This window comes from Momordica charantia (assembly GCF_013281855.1).
Source record: "Momordica charantia cultivar OHB3-1 chromosome 1 unlocalized genomic scaffold, Mcharantia_2.0 BLBB01000001.1, whole genome shotgun sequence".
Lineage (NCBI taxonomy): Eukaryota > Viridiplantae > Streptophyta > Magnoliopsida > Cucurbitales > Cucurbitaceae > Momordica > Momordica charantia.
In genome coordinates, this window is record NW_028275157.1 from 14,955,311 (window position 1) to 14,972,809 (window position 17,499).

At 32.0% G+C, this 17,499-nt stretch overlaps 3 protein-coding genes across 4 annotated transcripts; 2 read left to right on the forward strand and 1 right to left on the reverse strand.

Moving 5' to 3' along the window:
* The first annotated feature begins 1,002 nt into the window (after positions 1–1,002).
* On the forward strand, positions 1,003–2,952 carry LOC111013559 (organelle RRM domain-containing protein 2, mitochondrial). Its single transcript, XM_022288027.2, has 3 exons — positions 1,003–1,256; positions 2,283–2,351; positions 2,445–2,952. The coding sequence occupies exons 1-3, from the start codon at positions 1,124–1,126 to the stop codon at positions 2,678–2,680; spliced, it is 438 nt and encodes a 145-aa protein (XP_022143719.1). The 5' UTR covers positions 1,003–1,123; the 3' UTR covers positions 2,681–2,952.
* A 2,200-nt stretch (positions 2,953–5,152) lies between these two features.
* On the forward strand, positions 5,153–8,390 carry LOC111013553 (histone H2A). Its single transcript, XM_022288019.2, has 2 exons — positions 5,153–5,513; positions 7,961–8,390. Exons 1-2 carry the CDS (start codon positions 5,304–5,306, stop codon positions 8,204–8,206), a joined length of 456 nt encoding a protein of 151 aa, XP_022143711.1. The 5' UTR covers positions 5,153–5,303; the 3' UTR covers positions 8,207–8,390.
* A 1,364-nt stretch (positions 8,391–9,754) lies between these two features.
* On the reverse strand, positions 9,755–13,437 carry PPA4 (pyrophosphorylase 4). 2 transcript variants are annotated; one of them, XM_022288120.2, is made up of 9 exons: positions 13,211–13,437; positions 11,481–11,616; positions 11,350–11,378; positions 10,950–11,015; positions 10,763–10,870; positions 10,611–10,676; positions 10,419–10,539; positions 10,237–10,318; positions 9,755–10,079 (listed from the first exon to the last, which is right to left on the reverse strand). In XM_022288120.2, the coding sequence occupies exons 2-9, from the start codon at positions 11,605–11,607 to the stop codon at positions 10,037–10,039; spliced, it is 642 nt and encodes a 213-aa protein (XP_022143812.1). In that variant the 5' UTR covers positions 11,608–11,616; positions 13,211–13,437; the 3' UTR covers positions 9,755–10,036. The 2 variants fall into 2 exon arrangements, with proteins under 2 accessions (XP_022143812.1, XP_087975429.1); XM_088119303.1 differs by lacking the exon at positions 13,211–13,437 and adding an exon at positions 12,122–12,228.
* Positions 13,438–17,499: the final 4,062 nt, after the last annotated feature.

Genomic DNA, 17,499 nt, shown 5'->3' on the forward strand with positions numbered 1-17,499 from the left:
ATGATTACCTGGTGAATTTGGACTCATTTGGGTACTAAATTTGATCTCTCATTTGTTTTTATTTAAAGGATTTAGATTAATTTAAGCTGTGAGTCAAATTACCATCAAAAAAAATTTCTAAACTTGTTTTGACCTTGAGTTGAGTCGAATTATTTTAATAACAATGGATTCTATTTTAACACTTTTAACAATTAATATAATAAGGAAAAATTAAATAGAAGATTATAATATATATAATAAAGTCACAACAACTCATAAAATTTAAACATTCATGGATAGAGGATAGATAAATGATAAAAATTATAAAGCAATTATTGAAAATGTGCTGAACTAAGAATGAAAATGAGATCATAGGGAAAAAAAAAAGAGATTACCAATCTTAAGAAAAGTGAATCCCAAATTTAAAATGGATGAAATTTTCATTATCTTTTCTCTTTTTCTTTTTTTTTTTATAGGATGAAATTTTCTTTATTGGATTTGGTTAGTGACAAAAATATGAAAATAAGGAATTCAATGAAAACAACTTGCATTCGTCGTTTTGTATTTGGTAGCAGATTTGAAATTGAATCGATAAGTCATTGTTACCCACTAAATATTTAGTTTAATCTAAAAGCATTATTAATTTATTTATTAACATAAATGTTAAATTTTGTTAGAATAAAATTAGTATTTTACAATATTATATAACTTATAATATATTATATTTTATATATTTTAGTTTTAACGAGATGAAATGAATTTATAACTTGAAATATTATATTTATCAAAGTTTTATCTTTTTAAGTTTTAGATTTAAAATTTGAAAATAGAAAATATATAAAAAAAATATTTTCAGAATTTCTAGTATTTGTATTATATAATTCAAAAATAGTTTTCGAACACTCGATCAAGCAGATTCATTAAATTCTTGATTTGGTGAATATGAAAACAAGAGATGATCTGAATTCTCTGCCAGGCTCTTGTTGATTCTCCTCTTAAAATATAAAGGGCACACTTTTGAAAATATAAAGTTGCAAAAAAAAAAAAAAATGCGAGAACTAAAACATTTCCATCATTACCAAAACCCTAATTCCCAATAAACCCTCTTGGCTCCTATTTCTTTCTTATCGATCGGTGGAATCAGATGGCTTTCCTCTCCAGTGTAAGGCGCGTTCTTAATGGATCTTCTTCTTCAGCTGCTTCCTCCATTCTTAAATCGCAGTGGACTACCCTTCGTCTCAGTTCAACTCTCACCTCGCCGAAGCTCTTCATCAGTGGTACGTCTTGTATACAAAATCAATCCCCTTGTGTCGCCATTTTTTCGTTCGTTTCTTGATTTTACCCATCTGGGTTATCGAAAATAGCGTGGAAATTTTGATATTTTTGTTTGGATGCTGCCGTTTTGCTCATCCTTTCTCCCTTGCGCCAAATGGGGTATTGTTAATCAACGATGAACTGTTGTTCTGTTGCTTTTTTGCCCTTTGTTTTGCACCTGTAAATTTAGTTCACTCTTCTGTAAGTGGTGGGGTTTGTTTTAGCCCCTGAAATTTGAAGTCGATTCCAATCTCGATTGTGCTATCAAGACGTTGATTTGTGTGGTTAATAGATGCGTTGAGAAATTTCTGCATTGGAAAGTTCCAAGTAAAGCTTTTAGTTCATTTCTTAGCTCATTTTATGCGCCCCGACATGCCCTGTGAGTTTGAAGCTTTGCAATTTGGCTGACATGCCTTCCAAAGAATGTATTGTCTGTAAGGATCATATTCTTGCTGCTTGTTCTTTATTTTTTTTTTTAAAAAAAAACCAGACTTGTGAAATTGATGTAAGTTCGATGGTAAATCCTATTCATGGAAAACAAATCCACCCCCACCCAAACGAAAAACATTGATAAACCTTATCATTTCCATATTTGTATTTTTCATCTCGTTTCAGTTGATATTGAATGATCTTTATATGATGTTTTTCTTAATCTAATATTCTTTGTGAATCTAAGAGTAGTAGAAATTGATAACTGTCATCAGCATAAGGTTGGTCAGTTGGTGAACTATGGAGATGTACTGTTTGATCTGTTCTTGTTCACTAATTATTTTTAGTTAATACTGTCATTTGAGTTCATTTTCTATTAGTTGGTTACTTATTGCTAAGTTGATATTGTAAGTTAAGTTTTTTTATTTTACAGTGGGTTATAGATACCACTCGTCCTTGATCTTGACAAATAGAGGAGATTATCATTTTTGCTGCATCTCTTGTGAGTTTTGGCTTGAAAATGCGTGGTGAATGTCTCATTCTTATAAAATAATGAACAGGTCTTTCAAGATTAACCACAGATGAGAAGCTCCAGGAAGCCTTTTCTTCCTTTGGTCAGCTCGTAGAAGGTTGAACTCTCTCTTTCTCTCTCTCAAATGTACAATTCTGTAGACATTTGTTGTGGACTGCAACATATTGACATTGCCTCGACATTTGTACAGCGAAAGTTATAACCGATAGGGCAACGGGAAGATCAAAGGGATTCGGTTTTGTAACGTACGCCACAATAGAAGACGCTGAGAAAGCTAGAGAGGGAATGAATGCCAAGTTTCTGGATGGATGGGTTATTTTTGTTGATCCTGCCAAACCCAGAGAGCCTAGGCCTCCTCCACAGCCTCAATCTGAGACCTCTGAATTTGGTATCAGAACAAACAAGACAATTGGTTGGTGTGGTTGATAAGATTTCTTGCAAAATCTATGAAATCTCATATCATTTTTTAAAATTTCCAATTGCACAAGTTTGATACTGATGCATATCCATCAGTCCATGGATGCTACAGATAAGTTTTATGAGACAACACCATAAGGAACCCTCAAATTAAAACTGCTAGAAAAAGGTTCTTGTTATACTTACTAGGAATGTATGAAGGGGAAATAAGTTTTTCACTTATTTACTGACATTACCTGTTTTATGAATAGTTTATTTTGGTCTCTAAATTTTGATTTAAACTCTGTTTTAGTTCATTTTAGCTGCTGTATTTTCAAAAAGTTTATTTTGGTCTTTATATTTTCAACTTTGGTTCATTTTAGTCCATGTAATTTTGTAACTATCATTTTTTTTTCTTTTTTCTTTTTTTTTTTTTTGCTTGTGTGCTCTTAAAAACGTGACTATTTTGGTTTCTTTATTTTTATTTTTATCTTATTTATTTCGATCAAATTTTTAGCATGATTTCTCACTCAGTAAATTTTGTGAGATGTAGTCATAAATGTGTGTATAATTTATGTTAAAATTTTACAAATAGAGATGAGAATGGTCATTTTTTAAAACGTTCATGAACCAAAATATATATTTTTTAATAGTATATAGACTAGAATGAATAAGAATGCAAAGTAGAGGAATTAAAATGCAGCCAACACTAGAAGTAAGGATAAGTAAGTATTTAAGCTAGAAGGGTTAGTGTGTAATTTAGATTTACCCAATCAAATTGATTCAATGATGAGTTATATTAGGTTTTGAAAACTTGTGATCTGTTTTGAGATTTTGAATTTAAAACTTAAAAATGATGAATATAAAAATTTTGATAAATATATCATTTTATATTATAAATCCATTTTATTTTTGTTAAAATTAAAATATGTAAAATGTAAAATATAATATATTATAAATTCTATAAGATTGTAAAATAATAATTTTACAAAATTTATAACATATATGTTAATAAATAAATGAATATTATTAGATCGGTGAGCTAGGCAATTACTAGGATTTTTGAGCTAAATAGCTCTTTCCTATACCCAATTTGATATATGTCCCAACCCTTAAAATTTATGTTTTCTAACCTTCAAACAAACCAAATGACCATCACTATCATTCCACCACTTTTGACTTAAATTTTTTACTTTCCCATTCTCGTCTTCTTTTTCTATGGATTTTAAACTTTCTTTCTCCCGCTTCAAATTTTCCCAAACTAAAATATACATATTTTTTCCCTACTTTCCCTTCCTCTCTCTTCTGTTTTGTATTCTTTCCCTTACTCGAGAAGAGAGAGTAAGGTAATCCAATTTTTTTAATTCGATATGAGGCGAAGATTAAGAAATACCGATTCCAAAATGTTAGGATTTCGTTTTTCGTTTTTTAGATTACAAATTACAAAATAAATAAATAAATTTTGAAACAATTTGATTTCAAAATATTAGCAAATAATCAAGATCCAAAAGATTTTTCGTTCGTTCAATCTCGTTAATTTTAATCATTTCTAATTTTTATTATGATTAGAGTTCAAATTTTAAATTTAAGATCTTTTTAATCTCTCATCCAAAACTTTTTTTTTCTCTCATCTATCATTCTTTATAATTAATTTATTCTCCCTCATAATTTATTTTAATAATAAATTCGGTTTAGATGGAAAAATTTTACAATCAATGATTAAAAAAAACTAAATATTAATGGTATTTCAAATATATTAAAATTTAAATTAAAAAAATGATTCCAATCTCCGCCCCCCATTAAAATCGGTAAGCGAATTAAAAACATCAAAAAAAAAGTGAAGTTACTCATGTAGAACGAAACACATATTTGGATACATATTGCTATTTTTAGATCACCAATCAAAGGACGCTAAATCTTTTTTAAGGTTTTGAGATCAAAATGTATATTTAAAAGTTTAACTAAAAGGAAATTTAAACCATAGGATATTTAGAGAAACAAAATATTAGGAAAAGAAAATCAATTTGTACCTTTGAACTCGCAAGTTCTATTAATTTCATGGTAAGTTAATTTTATCAAAGTGGACCTTCTATTTAATTTAGGTTAATTCATTCATTCATTTTAACTATAAAAAAAAAGAAAAAAAAACACAGAAACACCCACAAAATTAATTTTGATTATTGCACTAAATCAACCATTGAATAGCTTCGTCAAAACAAACCAAATTTAACCAAAAAAAAAAAAGACTATTTTTCGTTCGAATCATATCCATTTCATAAGTTATCGAACGCACGTGAAAATACCTCTTTCAAACAAAAACGGTTGCCGTATTTTTTTAAATTTGGTGCAATCTAATAAATTGATTGTTTAATATATAAATCGATACACCACCAAGTTGAGAGTAAAAATTGACAAATTTTCTAATAAAAAAAATAAAAATTGCAATGTGACAACAAAACATAAGTAATATATATATATATTAGGGATAAAGATAAGAGTATGGTATAAGCTACTTCTCATTCGCTTTTCATTTATTCGTTTCAATGTCATCTCCGTTGAATACCCCTCCCTAAACCCCCTCTCATTTTTCTGTTTGTTTCTCGAGAAAAAGAGACAGAAAATCCAATCCAATCATTTTGTCTTCTTTTCGGCGATGGATTCCGGCGGCAAGGCGAAGAAAGGCGCGGCCGGTAGAAGGGGCGGCGGTCCTAAGAAGAAGCCGGTCTCTCGGTCTGTCAAAGCCGGCCTGCAGTTTCCGGTCGGCAGAATCGGCCGCTACCTGAAGAACGGCCGCTACTCTCAGCGAGTCGGAACCGGCGCTCCGGTTTACCTCGCCGCCGTGCTCGAGTACCTGGCTGCAGAGGTGAATTTCTACTCACTTTCGATTCCACCACTCGCTCTCTTAATTTAGGGTTTTTTTCTTCTTCTTTAACTTCTATCGGAGGATTACACGTTTTGAATGTCATGAATTTGAAGTGCATTTTTTCTTTTCCTTTTGTAGCTGGTTTAGAATTTGATTTTCTTGCCCTTTTTTAGGAGATTTAATCCCCAATTTGAATTAGGTGCTTTTTCGTCATTTCTATTCTCTGATTTCTCTCTGTTTTTGTATTTGTACGTGTAGAAGAAGTCCCTTCTAAGTTTGAAAGAAGAACCTTTGGTGAAGATTATGTTGTTGGTTTTCTGTTTTTAGAAATTTAAATTCACATATGGATGTTTTTTCTTAATTAGTTTTAAATATATTTTTTAACTTTTTTTTTTTGGGTAATATTTCAACTTTGATTTTGTAAACCATTTCGAAAGTATGAACTGAAAATATTGGAAAATTTTAGGCTCTTTTCATGACGATTTTATTTTAGTTTTTTGTTTTTAAGAATTATGCTTACTTCTCCATTGATTTGGTATATTTTTCATCATTCGTTTAAACACATATAAATTTTTAGTGAAATTTTAAATAGAAGTACAATTTTTATAAGCTAAAAATACCTAGGGTTTTTAGACTCGTTTGGTAAGGTTATTATTTCTTGTTTCAGTTTCTTTATTTTTTATAAAGAAAAATGAATTGCATAGTCACAATTCCCACAATTCACTTAAACAATTTTTGGAACAAAGTGGAAATGGAAACCAAAAAAAAGAAACTTGTTTTGATTGTTTCCACTTGGTGCCCCTTTGGTAAGGTTCCAATTTTCTTAAGAAATTTAAGCATTTTACAACTAACTATGTTTCTTGTTGTTGTTTTTTTTTTTTTGCAACATTCTCTAAATTGTATTGAAATTTTGGAAACTACCAAAACTTTCTTTCTAGTTACCATTTCCAATTTGTTCTAATACATAAATAAAAATATTGTTTTATGATACTTGAATTATGAATGTTGGACCATGCAATTCATTTTTCTTTATTAAAAACGAGGAAATAAAAACATTACCAAACGAGTTGTAAAATTTTTAGATTTCTTAAGAAATTGGAAACGGAGAAACAAAAAATGGGAACGTTACCAAACGCTTGCTTTTATGTCTCGTCCTTTAGGTTCTGATTCTAATGCTTTATGGAAACAACTTTTGAATGCTAAAAGCAAAGGGCTAATGTGAGATTGTTTAGCATTTAAAAAAAAGTGTTTGAATAGTCGGTAATGTTGATTCTTTCCACCCTACATTTTTTTTTCCTGAAATCCGTGTGTCCGGGCCAGTTTATGCGGGCCAACCACCTGACCCTACTACATTTGGTTGACAATGTAGCTCTTAGGATATTAAATCCTAGGTAGATGGTCACCATGATTTGAACTCATTCTCTCTAAGCCATTTGCTATTTTCATTGACCATTATTGATTACTAGGTGATTCCATGATGGTTTTTCCACCATGCACCTTGGAGATCCTTTTTTAAAAATAGAAATAAAAATACAAAAAATGGAAACATATATCACCTTTTTTAAGTCCATTCTGAAATAGAACTTCTTCTGTTCTCTGTTTTCTATCAAGAGAGAAATTTTAATCATCCAGTGAAGTTTAGTAGAATTATTTTATTCCCAGATGGAATCTTACACAAATACATCCACGCACATTTAGAGAGGATGTTTGACCTAAGAGTGGATTTGTTTAATCGGGATAGTTAATTGGCATGGACTTGTTTAGTTTGTGCTTGGGTGTAGAGTTGTGAAGTTTGTATTTAAAATGTAGAGTTGTGTAAGTTGGAGTTGTGCATGCTGGATTTATCCTGGCTGATTTTTTGTACCATTAGAATTAGATTCCAATTATTTTTTCAAATTTTAGTTAATAAAGACATCAATTCTAAGATTGAGCTTTTAAGTTATATTATTTTTTGGATATTTTATAGTTTTGTTTAAATAGCTGTTTTGATTAAGATAAACCTAACCATTTTGATGATAATACAATAAGTGATATCATATACTAAGGGGTTGGATTATCTTGTATTAAGAATACCTATAAAAGATTTTCCTGTTTGGCTATTACTTATGGGTTGGGAGGGAGATCCTTAATTTACATATAGCCCAAATGACAATCACAACCTAATGAAATGAACTATTGGTTATTTTTTTAATTGAAAAAAAAAAAAAGAAGAATATTCATAACAAATTAAAGCTTAAATTTTTGGGTTTAGTAGTGATATCCTGCATTCGAACCTTAATTTCGTTTTTCGTTTCCCCCATCATTTGTCGGGCCTTGTGTAAATTTCCAAGCTCGAGTGAAGTGGAATGTTAAGAATACCTACAAAAGACTATACCTACGAAAGACTAAGTATTCCATAATCTATCAGTATAAAGTACTTTTGGGTAATGATCAATAATGTGATGTAGGTTTTGGAATTGGCTGGGAATGCTGCGAGAGACAACAAGAAGAACAGGATTATCCCAAGGCACGTGCTTTTGGCAGTGAGGAACGACGAGGAGCTCGGTAAGCTTCTTGCCGGAGTGACGATTGCTCATGGCGGGGTGCTTCCGAACATCAACCCAGTTCTTCTTCCAAAGAAATCAGAGAGGGCAGCAGCAGGGAAGGAACCCAAGTCCCCATCCAAGGGCACCAAGTCCCCCAAGAAGGCCTAACTTCTCGTATGCCCCACTTGAATTCTCATTTTGTACCTAATTTTCTTAGCTGTAATCTTCATGCTTAGGACCACTTCTCTCTGTTTGTGCCTTTACATTGTAGGACTGTTCTCACAACTCACAGCTCAGTTGAATTATGATGTAAGATTTATAACCCTTTTCTGAATCTTCACATCTTCTACAACTCATGTGATTTTCTTTTGATGTCTCATGATTTGAAGGGTGGAGATGTTTAGAGAGATTTTTTTTTTTTTTTAGAGAGAATTTTGAAAACTAGAACTGAGACACATAAAAATATCACTTTGATGGGTCCACGAGAGAGAAAAGTGTGGGGAAGGAAAATGATTTTGTCTTCTCTCTCTAGAAATGGAATCTTCAATTTATGTAGATAAAATTGGGAATTTGTTTGTCCATTTTCATATTTTTTGGTAACTTCCAGTCAACCTAACTTCCTAACACAAAAAGCTGCTCAATGGAGCTTCCTTTTTTTTTTTTTTTCCTTTTTTCCTTCCTTTTTTTGCAAACCAACAGGACTTTTCTACAAGTGGCATAAATAAGTACATCTGTTTTGAATTTCATAAAAGTAAAATAAAGGCAATCCATCGACCAATATTTGGCGTGGTAAGTGGTGATTTTTTTTTTTATGAACATAGGGAGCAACGTTCTTCTTGAGAAGAGAGAGTATCAGAAATTTTAATAAACGAGATATTCAATGAGAAATGCAATTAACAAATATTGGCTAGATTTTTACAATTTCTTTATGAAGTGTAAACAAGAATAATTTGTCAGATTAGATTTCTTTTATTCTGTCACTGGTATGGTAGTAGGAATATTTATTAATCCAAGGTCAAAGTAAGAAGTATAAGACCAAATTGAAACAAAAGTTATAATGTAGGGTTAAAAATACAATTTAACCTAACAGTTACACGAAAACAAGAACTAATATTAATTCCTTGTCAATAACCATTTATTTCTAATGCCTTCAGATAAAATTGCTTAACCATTTTTTTTTAACTGGCAAGCAGACGGTAAAACCGTAAAAGTGGGCCTCGTTTATTAAATTTAAATAAAATTAATTGTAAAAAAAATAGAATCACAAGCCGACTATTTAATGTACTAGTTATTGGTTACTTGTCTTTCACTTTTTTTTTGGGATACTTTTCAGAAAACAAACAACACCGCAAGAAAAAAAAAATTGTAAACCACTCAAAATTTTGTCCAACACCCCATGGAAACAAAATTAGGTTCAAAAAGTGATGAGATTTAAAAATATGGAATAGAAATTTCTAAAAACAACGAATAAATGAGTATATAGGATCCGACTTTGGTAATCCCTTGAGTTTTAAATTTAATCCCTAATTCCTGATTATTATTTTTTTATACAAAAATAAAAATTCACGCACACCTATTTCCAAGCGTACGGACATTGGCACATTGGCAAACAGTCTCTCTACTTCATCATTATAATATTAAAAAAAAAACTTTAAAAAAAAAATCAAATCAAGACCGGGAAGGCACAATGATCATGGAACCCAACAAGACAAGTAGTAGAGTTGAAGTGCAGATTCATTACAATAGGCTTTTCAAAAAATAAAAAATAAAAAATATAGCCATTGATCTTAGACTAGTATGATCGCTGTGTAATATTTTGATTCAGTCCTTGATACAAACATTTATACGCATAATTTCTTTTCCTAACAAAACGTAGTGTGAAATCAAGTATGAAAGCATATTAACAAAACATAGAGACAAGAACATCTTTCCTTTGAGACAGTGTAGGCCTTCCAATGCATGATGAATGGAATTGCGATTACCAAATTTCTTAGAGGACTACCGCCTCAAGCTCTCCACTATGTAATCTGCATAGAGGTCCCTGCATAAAGGAGAATAATACAATCATCATTGGATCCAATTTGGCTCGGACACTCATGGATCTTGAAAACAAAGAATCATCGGATTGAAGCTGCTACTGGTACTAGAAAATTACAATTACAAACAAGCGACAATTTGCAGGGAGACCATTTGCTTACATTGAGTGTTGGATGGCCTTGAAGGCATCAGTGGCTGGCAGAAAGTCATTCACAGCTACCTCCTTGTTCTCATTCTTCTTGTCTGAATGGTTTGTCAAGGAAAAATCACAAGATGAGAAAAAACCACTGCAAGTTGGTTCTCGCCGGTGATGTTAAAAACTATCAAATTAATTTTAGGATACAGTCTTCAAAGAAGCGGCGAATCTCGGCCAATCGATGCGGTGGGAGCTCCTTAATGTCATTGTAGTGACGGTATTCAGGATCATCAGCACAAACAGCTATAATCTTGTCATCTTTTTCACCCTGTATTTATTATGATTAGATTTCTCTCTTATTTAAGAACACAAGATAATAGTTATTCGAGGAAAAGGTACCTGGTCAATCATAGGCATAACGCCTATAGCTTTCGCCCTCAGAAAACATCCAGGAAGAACTGGCTCCTGGAAATATTTCAGAGTGACATCAGTTAAGATATGCACCCATGTTATTACAAGTGTTACTTTCATTAAAGAAATCGTGTTTGTACCTGCATGATGACTAAGACATCAATGGGGTCATTGTCCTCACAAAGAGTCCGAGGAATGAAGCCATAATTGTGTGGGTACACGACAGAGGAGTAAAGAATCCTATCAACCTGAATAAACATGGACCGTTTCATCCGACTGATGAAAGATAAAATCCACTGAAAATACAAGTGATGAAATTAATACTACCTTGATCAAACCAGTTCTTTTGTCAAGTTCATACTTCACTTTGCTTCCTTTTCCTATTTCAACCACCTGCATGATGGAAATTCATCAAGCTCGAACTTTTTTATCAATATTCATCAGAAAACTTCTGTGGAAATTCAAAAGTCAAGCAGCTAATATAAGAAGAAGAAAACAGGATAACAATTTAGAATGGTGAGCCACCATTGGAATAACATCGATATTCCTACTATAAAGTTGTTATTTCAAGCCTCATGGCATTCTCACGAAATTATAATGTGCAATTGTTAATGTACTATAACACAAGCAGTGCTCGATTATCTGGGAAGAACTGTATCACATACTAATACAATCATTTTAAGCAACACCATATATGAAATTATGGAATTCAGATCAGTATCCTTACACAATTGAAAACCGTTGGAGCCCCAGGTCCTGAAATAGAATTATAAGTTTGTTTATTAGTAGATTATTAGAATTATAAAATCTCACCGCTGAAAAATGTACAATAAATTACCAGTGAGGTATACAACATACCTATCTCAAGATCATGCCAAGGGTGTGCAGCAACAGACCTCCTGGTCATTGATGAAAGTATTCTCTCATTGAGTGGTGCGTGTGGGGAAGGATGAGAATTGTTTGATGTTCCATTTGAAGGAGCCATAACAGCAAGCTGGAAGTGTAAGCACCAAATCAGTACATTTACTTTCAAAAGAAGGTTAAATTCAAGGATGTACCTTGAGATACTCAATAAAGTATATATTTACAAGCACATTATTCAAGGACCAAATCTTTCAACATAATTTCACATCAGGTACTTTATCTGGGCAGTATTACCAAAAATTGGAATTTGACCAAGATATATAAATTTATATGTCCCAAGGATGTAACAAGTGCCTTAAGCCATCAAGTTTATACTGAACCTTATCACAAATGGATAAATGAATGAAGTTCACAATTAGACTGATATTTGAGAATTTACTGATTGGCATATGAAAGAAGTAGTACGAGGAAAAGCTCAATTTTTAATACGTGCATGGAACTTCCTCTCAAAAAACATAATCACAAATCCATATTTAAAACATTTAACAGAAAAACATATCTAAAAGCTCATGCAACCTTTACACCTTTAGAAATTAAAGATAATAGCATTAGCACCATATTTGTCACTCTTTCACCTGTTTATCAGAGTCAGCCAGTCAACATACTAGACATCATGGAAGAAGACAGAGGATTACCATATCTTGCACATCATCTTGCACTTTTACAACTAAGAAATCAGGATCTATAATTGTGATTAGAGCAACCAAAACGAAAATCCAGGCAGGAGTATTTAAAAGCAACGGAGAGTACGCAGTTGACATCTTCCTAGATCGTAAACATTCACAAATACGGACACAGATGGTTCAGATTCGTAAATCTATGAGCATCTTAACTATTTTCAATGAACGATAACCAAAACCTCAATAACTTCCCATAAACTCCATAGGTTTTTAACAGAACACATGTGACAATTGACACTGCCCTAAGGTATAAAAGAAAAAGTCTCCGATGTTGATTTTACGTAGATTTAGAAATGATAGATCCAAATACCGCATGCTTCTTGACTAGAATAATGTGTCCAACTTTCCATATCATCATTCATAACTTTCAGGTAAATTTCTGTCTAGCATTCGAGTATGAATTCTTTCTCTCTTCCCTATATTTTCTCTCATGTCTCTCTTTTCTGTTATCTCCTCGGTTTCCCTGTATATTCCGCATCTCTGCTTCTTTATTCCGGTAGCCATGTAAGCAGAGTAACAGTTATCAACGTTTCAACACAACACAACGCTTCTTATAACCACAGATTCAAAACGCATACGTAAGCAGATAACCGGCAATAAATTAGAGCAAAAGAAACCACACGAACAACGATCTCCTGGATCTACCATTCCAGCATCTTCCATGCAAATGAAGCAGAATGGCGACAGATATTTCAAAGAAAATGTACTCCATCAATCACAAGATAGCTCGAGCACAGTAAAAATCATTCATCCGCTCCACAAACGCCAAAAAAAAAAAAGACAAAAACTCCAAAACATCAAAGACAAACACACACCACAAGAAGGCAGATAGCAAACAGACAAAATACAACAAAAACGATTCAAAACTAACTTCACAGTTGATCTCCATGAGCACAGCGACATTCAGAAGCAAGAGCGGAATAACAGACAATAAACCGAAACTAAAACTCGTGAGATTGAAGATCTACGGCTCAGAAATCGAACCTGAAGCTTCAGACGAGAAATGGAAGCGAAAAACTGGAGCGCAGATCTCAATGCCTTTGAGAGAGATTGAGCGTGAAGGAAGCGATGACAGAAAGCCTCTACACGAGAGAAAGCAGAGCTGTACGCTACACGTTCCCGCTCTCTTCCTCTTACACCATTTTAAAGGGAGCGAAAGAAGAGAGAGAGAGCAGACAAAAGCGAAAATTCTCCAGTTTCAGCGCATTCAAAAAATAAAAATAAAAAAGGAAAAAGAAAAATAAGTAAATAAAATGCGTATATTCGGGGAAGCGAGACTGGCGTTGGCTCCAGGATACAGTTGTTGTGACTTGAGTCGAGGCGATACGCGTCGTTTCGGTCCAGCGAGTGGACTGGGACCCACTTTGACGGTGACGGAGTTTTTCTTTAACGGTCCTGCGGTGCGGTTTGATCTAAAGCCGTTACCGTTACCGTTAGCGTCAGCGTTAGCTAAGCTAAGCTAAGACGGTACGGAGTCTTTATTACGTGTTTGGTTGGGAATTCCTAAAGCAGCATGGTTTTCCTTTTCCCATTTCCTCTTGACCTTTTTTTTTTCGTCTATTTTTTTCCCTTAATTTTCAATTTAATTGCTGAAATTTTTAAAATATTTCTAAAAATTGATTTAAAAAATAATGAAAATTCTTTTTTTAGTACCAAAAATAATGAAAACTATGGATGATCCTGCTTTGTTTTTATAAATTTCTTGAAAATTTAGATGAAGTATAAATAAAAATGAACATATAATGATATAATTATATATTTTATAAAATTTTCTCATTTAGTTAATATCGGTTTCACTCATGTTTTTACAATATTCATATTTAAAAGGTTAATTTTTTTTATGAATGAATCGATATAAATATTGTTCAGCGAGTTAAACGATCCGAGTTAATCCTCTCTCTTCGTTAAACTCAAAAATAATAATAATAATAATAACTACACTTTATTCATAATTTTAACCCAATTATCCGACATAATTACTTTTCTTATCAAATTTTTTAAATCTTATTAAGCTCTTGTATTAATCTCAATTCATTTATACTTCATCGGTTTGGTTGTTAAACTATGTCAGAAACTTCAATAAATGGAGTTTCACCTCAATACTACGTTAGTGAGTATTAATGATAGAACCTAAAATTAATTATAATTCAAAATTTATGGATACACGTTATAAAGTAAAATATATGAAACATTCAAAATACAAAGATTAAATTATAAAAAATGTCCTACTCTTTCAAAAGTTTTAATACTATCATTAACATTTCATAAACATTTCAAAAATTTTAATAAATATATGCTCATACATTAAACGAAAATTTGACATCGTAGAATTTAAAATAATGTGTAATTAATATAAAAGTTTACTTCGATTAAATATAAAAAGAGAGGAAATGTGAAAGAAGCTATCATTTTTAAAATGGGATTATGGCAAAATTGAGTAGAAAATATGGAGAAGCAAACTATGTTGACAGTGGAAGGAAGAAGACTTTCTGAGCACAATTTAGGTAGACAATCTATTTGAGGGAAAAAGACAACATGACACATGGACCAACCAAGTTAGATCCATCCACTTATTTTAATGGAGAAGACCGACCTACCCTTAGGATCGAGATAAACACCCAAAAACCAACTAGAGAATAAATCAAGTTCTCCTTGACCGACCTGAGGACTCTAACCTCAAACCCGATAGTCGACTTAGATCCCAACAACCCCCGACCATCAGTCGAAGTGACTCCAACGGTCTTGTCCTTCCCTCCCAGCTCGCTGTTTATGAAAGGGACACTCCACTACTCATTCAGGTACGCAATTCTACTCCAATAACGACCTACTTAGGATCATGCCTAAGTGTTTGTTTCCTTTTCGCAGATCCTATCTTGCTTAAGGTCGCACCTCGCCAGCTCATCTAGTTGCCACGTGGCCGACTTCAGTAGTTCGACGAAATCTTGCATCAACACAATCCATACATGATTCCACGTTAATTGTCACGTTGTTCTAGATTATGTCAACTTTTCGTTCAAAATATCAATAGATGTTTGTTTCAATAATATTTTTGAAACGTTTACAAAGTCAAAAGTAGTATTTGAAACTTTTAAAACATAGGAGTATTAAAAAAAGAGAGACAAAGTTTATGGGTTTTTTTTTTAATTTAGCTAAACAGAAATATGTAGTTTATTTAACCTCTACATTATTTCATAATAAAAAATAATTAATAAAAATATATAAAATATCCCCGTCGGTGCTTCAGAGGTTGGTACGGTTACTACTCGTGTGCAATGGTACATTCGCACGCATAGAAAAATATCTGGCGATCGGCCGTTAGTTAGGCGACAACTGACGTCTCCTCCACTTTTTTTAACGAGAACAATTTAGTTTTTAAAATAATTGAATTTTCTCCACGTGAATCCTTTTCAAACTTTACAATTCAATACTCTACGCTGAATTCTTCTTCCTTTTTATTTTCCTCCTTGATGTATATATTTATACATGTACATATGAGATGTCTTAATTATGTAAATCATATAATTAAAAGTCATTTGTAAATTTAACTCTAATCTCTAGTAACTTTAATCTGTGAAAACTTACCGCGAATGGTATTTATGATTATGTTGCATTACAATCCTCTTATTGGGATGAAAATTACTAAAAATTGCTAGCTGTTTAATACATGTATAAGGAAAAAATTTTGAAGAGTATATTTTTTACTTATTTTTCAATGTAACAATGATAAAAGAAAGTGTGTATAGAGAAAATAGACGTAAAGAAAATAATTTATAATGATAGGGAGCTTCTATACCTATAAAAAGAATATAGTCATTATAAAGAAGTTGATTAATGCAATATATGATGAGTGAATGGAGAAAATGAATTAGTGAAAGTGCAAGTAGAATTATGTAGATAGAAAATTTTCATACAGAAAAATGTGTCCATGTATCATGTATACATGGAGAGAGATCAATTTAAAAAAGACACGAGTGAGATAAAAGATGTAAAAAGAAATTTCTGATAGAAATAATATCGTTATTGCTTATGTATTTGAGAGAGATTAGTTAGCGAAGGAAGTCAACAAGAGATTTTGTAAAATTGAAATAAAGCGTAGTAAATATTAATATTCACAGATCCTTAACATACCCCTCAAGATCGTTGCTATTTTGGCTCATCAATCTTGGCTGGATCTCATTTTTTGATCGGAGGCTCGTTTGAGCTTTTGGGCTCTGATACCATATTAATATTCATGGAGTTTCATATCAAAATCAATTGACTATGAGAGAAGTATCTCATGTTTATTATAAATCATTGTATGTGGAGTCGTTAACAGTAAAGAGAAATTTAATTTACTGGAAAAAATGAGTATATTTAAGATAAAAATTAGTTGTAAATGAACCAGTGAAACAAATGTCATAGTTAGATTATTGAGTTCATCTATTTACCTTACAAATGAGGTGAATTATAGAAGAAAAGGTAAACAAAATACGGAGATATCAATATGTTCAATCCTACAATTTTTTTGAAGTTAGTTGACCCTCACGATGGAGATCACGATCATTTGTCCTAAGAAATTATATACGTGTAAAGAGATAGTAAGAAAGCATATTTGGAGAATAATATACTTCTCTGTTGATCACCATTATTAAGATTTTGACAACTAAGAGAGAAATGTAATTGAATTAGAAAGAGATTTTTTTTTTCAAATTTTTCTAAAAAAACAAAAGCTATCAAAGATGAGAAACAAAAAGGGAAGTATATTATCACTTAGAGGAAAGTTAATTATGAATAGAAAACATGCATGCACCGAGGAAGATTTATTAATTGAAAGTGTCCGTGGATAACAAATTAGCAAAAAATTACATCGTGTGTGTATGAGTATATATTTTTGGTGAGGGAGAAATAACATCGATGTAAAGCGATTATAGAGAGAAAGCGTACATCAAACAAAATTAATGTAGTAATTTTTTTGCAGCACAATAATTTATGTGGATGGAAGATCATATCGAAAAATGATAATAGTTATTTTATCCATTTAAAATAAGCTAGAATTGGTAATTACCTACCAAAGTTAGAGCATAGAAACTTTAACATATTATTTGCTTGCTCTTTACGCTGCTTGCCAAAGCTAAAGCTCATCAAAGCACATGTTGGATTTGATCTCCTTTGGAGGATATGAAAATTGATGGTTACATCCCATCAAATAATTTATCTTACAAGTTACATACCAAACAAAAATAATGATATTTCTTCTGATTGGGTAAACGTTGTCCTAATTTTATTCAATATTG

Bases quoted from the DNA above. Each gene is read 5' to 3' on its own strand.
- LOC111013559 (XM_022288027.2), top strand. From the start codon at position 1,124: ATGGCTTTCCTCTCCAGTGTAAGGCGCGTTCTTAATGGATCTTCTTCT. The intron at 1,257-2,282 runs GTACGTCTTGTA...AATAATGAACAG, and splicing joins GCCGAAGCTCTTCATCAGTG to GTCTTTCAAGATTAACCACA. The intron at 2,352-2,444 runs GTTGAACTCTCT...ACATTTGTACAG, and splicing joins CTTTGGTCAGCTCGTAGAAG to CGAAAGTTATAACCGATAGG.
- LOC111013553 (XM_022288019.2), top strand. From the start codon at position 5,304: ATGGATTCCGGCGGCAAGGCGAAGAAAGGCGCGGCCGGTAGAAGGGGC. The intron at 5,514-7,960 runs GTGAATTTCTAC...AATGTGATGTAG, and splicing joins TCGAGTACCTGGCTGCAGAG to GTTTTGGAATTGGCTGGGAA.
- PPA4 (XM_022288120.2), bottom strand. From the start codon at position 11,607: ATGGCTCCTTCAAATGGAACATCAAACAATTCTCATCCTTCCCCACAC. The intron at 10,540-10,610 runs GTACCTTTTCCT...TAATAAATACAG, and splicing joins TTATGCCTATGATTGACCAG to GGTGAAAAAGATGACAAGAT. The intron at 10,080-10,236 runs GTAAGCAAATGG...TCCTTTATGCAG, and splicing joins AAGGCCATCCAACACTCAAT to GGACCTCTATGCAGATTACA.